This window comes from Oreochromis niloticus, linkage group LG3 (assembly GCF_001858045.2).
Source record: "Oreochromis niloticus isolate F11D_XX linkage group LG3, O_niloticus_UMD_NMBU, whole genome shotgun sequence".
Lineage (NCBI taxonomy): Eukaryota > Metazoa > Chordata > Actinopteri > Cichliformes > Cichlidae > Oreochromis > Oreochromis niloticus.
Window position 1 is genome coordinate 22,356,335 of NC_031967.2, and position 11,575 is coordinate 22,367,909.

Sequence of the window (11,575 nt, forward strand, 5' to 3'; positions counted from 1 at the left end):
AATGTCAAACTCATCAAATGGAGGGAAAATATCTGCAGTCTCAATCTGTGGTTTTTAATTCCGTCTGTATTAGAAAGCCAACCTAAATTAATGTCATACATCGGTTTTTGAGCTCGCTTTGCACAGAACATGACACTTATTGTGCATTTTATATCTTTTACATTATTTATCTAAATGCTTTGAGGCATTTATGAAAAGTTTTGGCTCTTTTGATTTTGAAATACATTTAAATCGCACAAGATTTCACAGACTGAGTTTTAAATCTGGCTGTAGCGAGATGGTTTCTTCAGATCCTGAACTTTAAATCAGTACGAGTCGAGTTATTGGTCCCGGGGGGAGGAGAGAGAGAATCAGGCCTGCTGTAAGTCATTGGCTGGCTTTTTAGTTTGCTGAATATACCCATCTAATATCCATCTTTGTTTATTGAGTAAACTTTACAAGTCGCAGTCAGTTATTTTTGAAAGGTTGTCTGACGCAGGCGTACTGTCAACCACATTAATTTAGTCAGTTTATCTGAAAATTGATCTTAAATAAATGTTTAAAGACTCATAAATATTATTATTAAATTACCTGAGCCCTGCCCTCCAGTTTAGTAAACGTGTTGAGGCAGGTTGATTGGATGAATGTGTGTATGAATTTCATTGTCAATTCTCAGAATTCAGGAAATTTCATTTTCATTTCACCACATAAACCCAGAACAGGCTGTACAAGCGTCTGCAACTGCGGTACACTTAATCCTGACCAGACTGAGGTCACACAGTTTATAACAGGTCACCTGTTTCTTAGATGTTGCCATAGTAACTGTGCAGCTGGTCAGTAAAAAGGATAAAGGTCAGGACTCAGAGGCGTACCTGCTCTAACGTCGGGTAGTGTCTTTAGTGGGTCGTGTTGTTCAGAGGTTTTATAACTTTTGTTTTTCTTAATTTTTATTTAAATGATTGATTGGCAAAGAGGTTTTATCATCATCCACATTTTTAGAAAAGAGGAAATTCTTGTCACCTTGTGGTTAAATTGTTTATCATGCAACCTCAGTGGAAACGAGAGCTTTTGTTGCATATCAATTTACAGAATATCCTGTTTTTTAGTTTAATCTTCTCTTTTTCAAAACTTTTTCTCTTTTTTTCAAAATTTTGCTGTCAGTTCATCTTCTCATAAATGAAAGTGACATTTTCAACCATTGAAATAACAATGCATGCAAACAGATTTCCAGTCTTTGCTCAGCAGATGACTTGATGAATATGAAAAGTCATGGCCTAAATTTGCTACTATAATCTTCAGTGAGGCTTGCCTGGCACAGTTCAACACAGGAAGATTAAGTGCTTGAAAACTTGAGATTTAATTCTGATCTGCTCTTAACTTTGACAAAAATAGACTAAAAAAGGATCCGTAGTTGTTGTTGGAGTAGATCTGATGTTTGACTGTGTATGACAACATTTCAGTTCAGTTAAATTGTATTAATATAGCACAACAGCAATGCTGGAGACTATTTGGCCACATGAACACCAGCCATCCTCACATGCTTTGGACATGCAGTAAAATTCAAGTATTTTGGGACAATCTGCGTCTAACTCGAGACACAGAAAGTTGTTTTAAAAAAATAAATAAATAAATAAATAAATTCATTAAACTCAAAGCAGTTTCAGGTTAAAGATTAAAACCTACAGTAGAAGAAACCCAGATGATGAGCATTAGCAAGCACTTGGTGACAGTGGGGAGGAAGAGCTTCGTTTTAAGCTTTTAAGCAGAATGAGACTCATACATAATCTGTATAATTAATATAACTAATTCTGTTTTTGTTTGGTCTCCTGATAATTCAGTACATCAATGGTGGAAACCTGGAGCAGCTGTTGGGCAGCGACGTGTACCTGTCGTGGAGTGTGCGACTCAGCCTTGCTCTGGATATCGCCCGGGGACTGAAGTACCTGCACAGCAAGGGCATCTTCCACAGAGACCTGACCTCCAAGGTGATTAAACATACACAGTGCTCATGTACTGCTCACACACATCACTGAGAATCAACACTGACTGAACCCACTCGCTCAGGAGGTTGTGACGCACATAGGAGTATGAATGCTCCACAATAGCACCAGGGCTACAGGTGAGCGCGCGCACACGCAGGGAGACGCAGGAGTGTAAATACTTTGTGATTAGTAAACAGAAGGGGGTAAAAAAAAGATCAGAGTACAGATTTAAAGACGCTGCAGGTGCGTTACAAATCGTAAAATTACATCTGATGCTATCACAGAAGTCCAGTGTTGGAACTGGGTCTGTGCCAAACAGCAGCCGAAACATCTGTGGGAGTCTTGGCAGGCAAACTTTTCACACTTAGAGCCCTTACTCACGTCTGTTTCTCACATTTTATTTTTATAGGTTGTTTTTGAGTATCCTACAGGAGCCGGTGCATGTTTATTGTATTTAAAATGCACATTAATAAAGATTGTGTAAAAATGTGCCAGATTTGGTGATTACAGGCTTATCATCTGTGCTCCCGGCATGTCGTGGACTTTTGTAAACTACTGCCTATCACGTGTTTTATGCAACAGCTGATAATCCGCTGCATTCAACACTAGCCAGTGGGCATCACGTGTCCTGCGTCCAGAGTATTTCTAGGAGTGTAAAGGAGATAATTGGGGGGAAACACCGCAATATGATGCTCTGCCTGAATTTTCTTAAATTTAAGTTTTCTTCTTCTAAAAAAAAAAGTATCCAAAAACATCTTTGCAGGCATGCAGGAAGCACCGCTCTCACATACTGTGGATGCACAGTTTGCTGCAGCAATAAAGTGATTCATGTGACCTTTGTCCCTCTGTTCAGAACTGCCTGGTGCGCTGGGAAGGTGCCGTGTGCTCGGCTGTGGTGGGAGACTTTGGCCTGGCAGAGAAAATACCAGATTACAGGTCAGTCCATCGACACCTATCAGCTCTGTGATTAGATAAGTCGTGCTCAATAAATTCCACTCCTGCACTCCTCTCCGCTCTGTTTATATTCCATGCCATATCTCTTTCTCCATTTTCTCCGATTTCCTTCAACTTCTGCTTTTCTCCTGGAGACGTTCGGATGAGACACAGTCACGCACAAAATGAGACTGTTGCTCACTCCCGATCAGTCGGGTTTTTCCAAAGTACACAGGCACATGCTGCCTTCCTCCACTGTTTCATAGGTCCAGGGGAAGGCAGACGGGACGGCATTTTGGCTCACAGCGATCTTTTCAGTGTTTTTTTTTTTTAGTGGGAGCTTTTATGACACACCACTAACTCACAGCTCGGTTCCTGGTGTCGCGTTATGACTCTTCCTCTTCGTTTTTGCAGCTGCATTTCTAGTGACATTTATGTGGTTCCTACAATTCATCACTGGCCTGTACAGGCTATAAATGACCAGCAATCCTCAGATGTGTCTTTTTATTTTATTTTCTGCAGCTATTTTTCCACTGACATCATGTCTGTTAAGTGGCGGATGATCAGATTCTTGGCATAAAAGGGCCCCTCTCTGAAGATTGAGGGGAAAAGACGTTAAAATGTTTACAGAAGAAAAAGTGGTTCAACAAAGTGTTAGTAGAGGGGACAAAACACACAAATTCTTAGGCTCTTTTAAATTGTAGACTTGTTATGCAAACTGATTTTTTTTTTTTTTTTTTTTTTTTTTTTTTTAAAATCTGACAGTTACCACATGTAAATATATTCTCTCTGAATCTGTAAAATGACCAGCAACTGAACCTCATGAGGCTTGTTGCAAGATAGTTGGAGAATAGAGAAATTATTTAAGAAGCAGTGCGGCATCTTAATATTTTCTCTTGCAACGAAAGAAGTGGTGTGATGGAGACTGTCCTGACGTCTGTGCCTGAAGTATGGAACTAGACCCAGAAGGAAGTCCTGAAAACTTTGAAATGAAATTTTTTCCCACAGTTCATTAGTTAAAATGCAGTTTTTACATAAATGGAAATGAATTTCCACTAGTTGTTACTTGGCTCTAGCTTCAGCTTCAGTCTGTTTCTCCCCAAATAAAAACTGGCAGTCATGTAAAAGCCATTTGTCTGGAAATGTGGTAGAGAGGTTTGTATTCTTGGGAATGTCACTGTGTGGGCAAAAGAACTGGGCCACACATCTTAGACTTCAGGTGTTTTCAGTCCCACTGCCACAGATGTATAGAATCAAGAACACAGACATGCAGTCTGCTTTTAGACATTTGTGAAAGGATGGGTCGTTCTAAAGAACTCAATGAAGTTGAGTGTGATGATGTAACAGGATGCCACCTTTGCAGCAAGCCAGTTTGTGAAATGTCCTTGTAGATATTCCACCATCAACTGTAAGTGGTGCTGTTACAAAGTCGCTTCTAGGGCTCCAAACCTGCCCTGGCATCAACATCAGCACAGAAACTGTACATCAGGAACTTTACTGCATGGGTTTCAAGGGCCAAGCAACTCCTATGTGTTTAATGAGTAGGTTGACCAAACTAGGAATACATGGTTTTCGACCTGGAGCATGGTCTTGGGGAGGTGTTTAAGAATGCCTTAACCCAGGCCTTGCTTGACTCCACCAGTTCCTGTGTCCATCCTCCTTTGAGCCTCCCACCTGCAGGAGGCGCTGTAGGGGATCTGTTGCTTTGTGGATTGGAAGGGGGTTGCAGGTGTAGGCCTTTTGCAGTCTGATATCTGGCAGCTTAAACCAAATAAACAAAACCTAATCCTGTGGTTGCATGTGGTGTTCATGTGTCAAAATGAAAGCCCTTTCAATGTAAGCAAGCCTTTGTCCATTACAGTGTTGGGCTTTCCTTTTAGAAAGAATTGCATGAGGAGCTGCTTTTGTATTGGTGGCCTGAGGGTGCATGCAGCATGGCTTATGGGCAGGTGTTAAAATGCATGCTATGTTGTAATGAGTTCTCTCTTGCTGTGCATGGATTTTGGTGGCTGATGATGATAAACTCTGTTAGATAAGAAAAGCAGTGACACCACGAGTGCAGCAGGTTGCTGCGTGTTGTTGAAACAAATAGCTGAACTAAAGTTATCTGCACAACTATCTGATAAAGACTGAGTCACTGCACAGAACTAACAGGTTAATGTAGTATCCACGAGTATAATACATACTTGCAACAAATGACAGCGCTTTACTTTCTGCATCAGAGTTTAGAAAGAGGAAATGCGGTACTTGACGCACATCAGTGTTATAAATTTTTTCACTTTTGGAAAATGCCAAAAAAGGAGTTTTAAGGAGACTAAAGAATTTGTTGTCTTTATGTTCAGCATTTCTGCAAAAATGTTTTGGCCATCAGCAGAACAACATGAGTCTGACTGTTTAAAAGGGCTGTCGAGGCTGACCTCAAAGCAGTGCCATAGCCAGTGTGTCTCTGCCCACACATGTGCAGACACACACTTGACAAACACTCTTGTCTTTAGTCCTCATCCTCCCCTCTGTCTCCAGCTATTAAGTTAAAAACACGACTCCTTCTGAGATGAGACAGACACTGTAAGCTTGTGTGTGTTCTGTTTTCACTGGTTCTGTTTGTGCCCAGCCACTTTCTGTGTTTACACAAGTGTGCGTCACTGTCAGGAGGGGTGACTTCGGTTGTCTCTCTTTCTGCAAAACCTGCCAAAATGTGTCCAATGAGCTGAAAAATACATTTTTACAGATGCTTCCATGTAACTGTCACTGTGGACTTTTGCATACTTCCACCTATCCAACATGACAGCTGTTTGTTCCAGACTTTGTTTCAATAGCAGCTGGTCAATTGTGTTTTTGTTTTTTTTCTTTTTTTTCCAAGGCTGTGTTTGCTCTTGATTTTATTCAAACACTGTTGCATCCTGCAGCAGACCGCTAGCAGAAAATGGTGTGTGTGTGTGTGTGTGGGGGGTGGGTGGGTGGGTGTGTGTGGGTGGGTGTGTGTGGGGGGTGTGTGTGTGTGTTTGAGTGAAACTGCTGTGCCTGTGGCATGGGGAGGGAAAAAAGGGAAAGGAAAGATGATGACAGGGGTTTAGCACTCCAAATAAGGTCAAACTATTCCAGTCCTCCTCCTTTTGCTCTCCCGGCTTTGCTGGATCTCTGCTGTCCCTCATAACAAGTCACTCTCGCCCTTCTGCTGATATCATCTGAACTGTTTATGCTGATGACTTTTCTGTTGTGGTGTTTTCCCTGTGCCGCCTTCTGCGGTCGCTCTGTTTCTTCCGGTCCACTTCTCCAAATGGTGTTTACACTAGGAGCTGTGACCGTCTCGACTCATCCTTTCTCCCTTCTGTATGGTGTTTTTTTTTTTTTTTTTTTTTTTTTTTTTTTTTTTTTTTGCAGTATCATAGCCCTCAGTAGCAGATGGAAATAGCACAGAGAGGAAGTATCTGCCAGCTCTGTGTGTGTCTGTGTGTGTGTGTGTGCAGGCATGTGTGCAAGCACGTTGTCCTTGCACATTCTTGTGTTCCTTCCTTTTTAATTCGGTCAAAAATTGCACAACAATATCTCCACATAACTGAAAAACACTGTGGTTTCTTAGATACTGAGGAAGTGCACACAAACACGCGTACGCTTGCACAGAGCAACGTCTCACCCCGCACGACCTCTCTTGATTAGCTTCTGTGTCACTGAATTGGACTGTGAAGCCTGCTCTTGTTGCACCTTTTATCAATCTGTCATCTTCTTCGGTCTCCTGCACGTCACAGGCTTCTATATAGAAAGTTATCATCGTGCATATTGTTTTGCATGCGTCACTGCTGGGCTTTTGAAAGGTGAACATCTGTGTCCTAAAGGCCCCAAAGGTGGCACCATGACAGCCTAAATATGTGAACTGGAACTAGATAAAGACTGGAAAGCATGGACTACAAAAAACAGTTGCATAGTGTTCATGCCAAGCAGCCGATTGTTGCCTCTCCCCATTTTAAGCCCCGATGCTGAAAGATCTTTTACTTCTGTTGAGAATAACATTAAACTCTGAGAGTCTATTTAGTTAGTTTTATGTGATGTCAAAGGGGAAAAAGCAAGCCAAAGCATCACAACTGTTTGCTGTTCTGGTAATTGTTTTTTCTGAAGTGGTGAAATCGCCCAAAATGACTCACAATGACGAAACCTCAGGAGCTGCCTTTGAGTTTGTTTTATCTGACGAGTGAAAAATCAGATTAAATTCAAATGTCGATTGTTTGCGTTTTTATATTAAAGCGTTCGAGGATATTTGCATCATGAAGAAATCACTTTTAACAAAGTCGAGCATAGAGTGCACGCACATTATCCTAACAGCACACTAAAGCACATTTAACCTGATTCCATTAAACTTGTGCATTTAGAGGTTTTGCTTCTCTTCTCTTTCCTGTTTTCCTGCAGTGAGGAAGAAGGCCAGGAGCCTCTGGCTGTGGTCGGCTCCCCCTACTGGATGGCTCCAGAGGTGCTCAGAGGAGAGGTGTATAATGAGAAGGTACTGACAGCTCACTCTCTTCACTCCGCTTCAGCTGCACGTTGTTTCAGAAGTCCAAGGTCCACAGTGGGCGTGATGAGAGCTGCTCAAATAAACAGAGGAAACGGGCAGTGATGTACAGCAATCAATATTTAATAAAGTGGTTATGTAATGGGTGCAATCGTTGGCCTGGGTTATGACTGTTTTCTGTGTAGCGTAATGGGAATCTTGATTGGCTGTAAAATGAGCGTTCACTGTATTTTGGACTATAAACCACATGCAGAATATGGTGCATATGTACAAAAATAATAATTGGCTATAAAACGCATACTGTTGAAAGCTGAGAGAAATTACAGCCGACTTGTTTTGTTAAGCAAGCTTAAACAATGAAAAAGTGACCGACTTTTATCTTGCTGTTTATCCGATCTGAATTTAAAGTACACAGATAATATTAGAAGCCACACGTAGTCCGCATGCGTGTCTTTCCACTTTATTTGGCCTTATCTTCAGCTGCTGTGTTATCTCTGGCTGATAGACTGTTCGTCCTCTCTCTGCAGGTGGACGTGTTTGCATACGGTATCATCTTGTGTGAGATCATTGCGAGGATACAGGCTGATCCCGACATCCTGCCACGCACTGAGGTACTGATGATGACGTTTTCATCACCTATCCTGTTTCCTGTCATCTCACTCGCGCCTCAGTCACAATCTGGCCTCTTTTAAGGAAGTGTGGGGGGGGAAAGTTTCTAATAAAGCCATTATTGATTTAATGTTTGTCTCCGCTCAAGGACAGACCCTCAAGCCTGTCGCCATCTGAAGTGCTCCTCCAGAGCGCGATGGTTGTGCAAGCCGCACTGTTAAAATGGCTCCTAAGATTGAGCAACAGGCGAGAGAGATAATTAAAAAATATTTGAAATGATGGCTGCTGTAGATCATTTTGAAATCCTCTTAATGTCATTGCGGGCAAACAGAAAGCTGACTGACTTATTGCTTGAAAATCGAACGCTTAAAGGGCTCAAAAGAAGCGACGTGCAGCGCTGTGCCATCTGTTTAACTCTCGCTTCAGGGATAAAAAGTCACTCAAGCTCTCATTTTATACCTATTTATGTTTTGTTTTTTTCAACTGATTTTAAGTTGTGTGCTCAAACTGGAACATTAGTAAAACTATTCAGAACAGTCAGTGTAGATGGTAAAAACCAAAAAAAATGGAGTGTATGAAAAACATTTAAAGATTTTTGCCTCTTTTTTTTTTTTTTTTTTTCCTTCTGTTTTTTGCTTTGGCTTTGTAGTTTTACACCAGCCTTTATTAACAGCATGATAACATAGCATTTATTTAGGACACAGCATTAATATTAAATCGTAGTATTGTGTGATGCAGACAGGGGGACAGAACCAAATGGGACCCTTTGGTCCCTGCTTGAGATCAGTGGGCTGCATGTGGCCTATGAACTAAGATGACTGTATTAATCCACTTTAAGACCTTTTGAAGCTATTACAAGAGCACTGCTCCCCCTTGTGGCCATTTAACAGTACAGCAGTTGAAGATTCCGGTTGCAGTCGCTTGTCTCTGTGATAGAAAGAAGATGGAGTAAGGAGACTTTGTTTAAACAAAGTGCCCACATGTACTTAAACAGAACTTATTCAGTTTTGTTTTCTTGCAGGATTTTGGTCTGGATGTGGAGGCCTTTCGACATATGGTGGCAGACTGCCCGTCTCACTTCCTGAATTTGGCTATCGCCTGCTGTAATGTAAGAAATGCATTTTGTCTCATGTCACATGTGCTGTTAGCTCACTGCTGCTCGCTTTGTGATGTTCTTGACTTGTGCATGATATAATCTCAAGTGCAGTGCACTGACCAAAGGTTTGAGCTTCACGAGAGATTAAATTGTTTGGATGTTTGAAGGAAAAGTGTCCATTTGCATTTAGTTACAGTTGCCAAGAGCTTGTACACTTGATCCTGTCATCTTTAGATGACCATCTAACAGTAGTTACTGACTCTTGTAACTTGAGCTTAAATGCCAAAAATCCAGATGAAATGTTTCAGATGCCTCCAGATCTTAGTTTTTGTATATTTATAACTGCTGCCTGTTTTATGACCTTTCCATCCTTCTCCTCTAATTTGACAGATGAACGCAAAGCTCCGTCCAGCTTTCTCCCAAATCGTAGCAGAGCTGGAGAAGAAACAAGCTGAGAGAAAACAGAAGGCCGAACCAGCTGTCAAAGGTGAGCCATTCTGTAGATGCCTCACTGAAGAGAACTCGGTCTCACTTCTGTAAACTAACACTATTATTCTGCTTTTAGAAGCAACTTCTCCGCCTGTCAGCCCTGTGCGAAGGCGATCCCTCGGCCTGCTGTTAGACCAGCGTCTCTCCCGCAGCAAATCCGACATGCTCCATCCTCCAGAGACGCTGCCTCCTGCTACCTTGGCTCCTCCTGCTCGGGTTAACCCCTTCTCCCAGAGGGAGGACCTCAAAGGCGGGAAGATCAAGCTGTTTGACACGCCCAGCAAGTCGGTCATCTCCCTGACCTTCACGCTGCCTCCTCCACCAGACTGCGATGACACCGCTGCATCTGATGCGGATGCCGTCGACATGCCCAGGAGGCACAGGCGCTGCCACTCGCTGCCTTGCACGCCTCCTCCACACCTCACGTCGGCACCGAACACCGTCCTCTCTGAGGAGTCTCCGTCTGAGACGGAAGTGAACGAGGCAACCGAGGAGGACAGTCTTCTAGAAGAGAAGGATGCTTACAGGGCGAGTGATTCAGGCCTCCCTCTGTCTCTTGAGGCGCTGTCGGTAAACATGTTCGACCATGAGAAAGAGAAGCGGCAGCAGGAGGAGGAAGGGAGGGAGGAGGAGCCAATGGACTGCACTAGTTCCCCAGACATGCAAGACAGCACTTCGTCTGCTTACTCCAAACTTTCCTCTCCTCCTTCCCATTTCTCATCTCCCTTAGAACCATCCAGTCCTCCTTTCTCAAACGGCTGGGGGTCGGCCATCTCTAACGGGCCTCCGTGCCTCCCGCCGCTCTCCAGTTTGGTCAACAACAATGTGGTTGTGAGTCGACCACTGGGCTGGAGCACCGCCACCAACAGCACTCCCACAACCAACAACAATGGCTACCACTCCCCAACAGGAGACCCCGCAGGCTCTTCTCCCTTTGGCTCTGGCAGCGGACACTCTCTGGACCAGGAGGAGGTCATCTCCTCATGTCCCGGCTGCTGCCTGGCTGGCCTCCGGTTCCCCTCAGTGTGTCTGAGAGCTCCTCCACGGCGTAACCCTTACAAGAACTTGAACGGAGACCACGCGGCCTCTCACGGGCTGCTTTGTTCGGGACCCAAGGGCCTGCCGCCCTCCCCCACACCCACAACCACGACCACCAGCCTGGAGCCGGGACTCGCCTTGCCTGGGGTGCAAACATAAACCCTAATTCTTCAACACCAAATGCACGCAGAGCAGACATGGAAACTGTGCACCAAAAGGTCACACTCTGGGGAATTAAGCAGGTCCTCTTTAAAATTTGCACAGATTTTAACGCAGCAATACTCTGCTTATTTTCCAGACACGCTTTTTGGCGCACAGGTGACTCTTAAGTGTTCGGGTCGCTTTACAGAGAGACTCCAAAACGGGCTGATTTTCTCCAATAAAGCTGTGGGACGTAAAACTTTTCAGGCGACGCCCTCTGCTGGACTGAGGGCGGCACAGCCTGTGACGTCAGCCGTGCCTGTGTAGATCTGAACGGCAGCGTCCAGAACTGATCAGCATGTAAACACTCCAGTCTGGGATCCTGTTCAGTTGTATGTTGAATATTTGCAGATGTAAAGATTGATATGTCAGAGGATCCTGGAATGAGGAATGTTCAGCTTAGTATTATCGTTGTTGCAATGATGTTCGGTGCTGAATGAACAGGCAGTTTTGCTTTGATGTCTTTAATTATCAGGTGTATGATGCTCTGCTGAGGTGTGTTTGTGAATTGAATGCAGGTAGGTGTGTGTGTGTGTGTGTGCTCTACACCATTCTTAAGACTATTTTTGTTGCTGTATGATCTCTGGTCCTTCTGATTGCCTGGTTAAGCACTTCAGCTGTATTATTGTTAATAAGGAAACTGTTTATCATTATATTTGGGAATGAAGGTCTTTGACCTGCTTAAGAGATGTACAGATTCTTATTATTTAAACATGGCATTGAATAAAAAGACAGAATGCACTCATA

General features: G+C 43.3%; 1 protein-coding gene across 3 annotated transcripts in view; it reads left to right on the forward strand.

Moving 5' to 3' along the window:
• Nucleotides 1-11,575, forward strand: part of tesk1b (testis associated actin remodelling kinase 1b) — a 29,675-nt gene extending 18,100 nt beyond the window's left edge. For all 3 annotated transcript variants that reach the window (XM_025905521.1, XM_003447575.5, XM_019353487.2), the window contains 7 exons: nt 1,818-1,964; nt 2,815-2,897; nt 7,296-7,386; nt 7,923-8,006; nt 9,026-9,112; nt 9,491-9,587; nt 9,666-11,575. In XM_025905521.1, the coding sequence (XP_025761306.1) occupies nt 1,818-1,964; nt 2,815-2,897; nt 7,296-7,386; nt 7,923-8,006; nt 9,026-9,112; nt 9,491-9,587; nt 9,666-10,786 (1,710 nt within the window). In that variant the 3' untranslated portion in view covers nt 10,787-11,575. The remainder of the gene's footprint in view (nt 1-1,817; nt 1,965-2,814; nt 2,898-7,295; nt 7,387-7,922; nt 8,007-9,025; nt 9,113-9,490; nt 9,588-9,665) is intronic.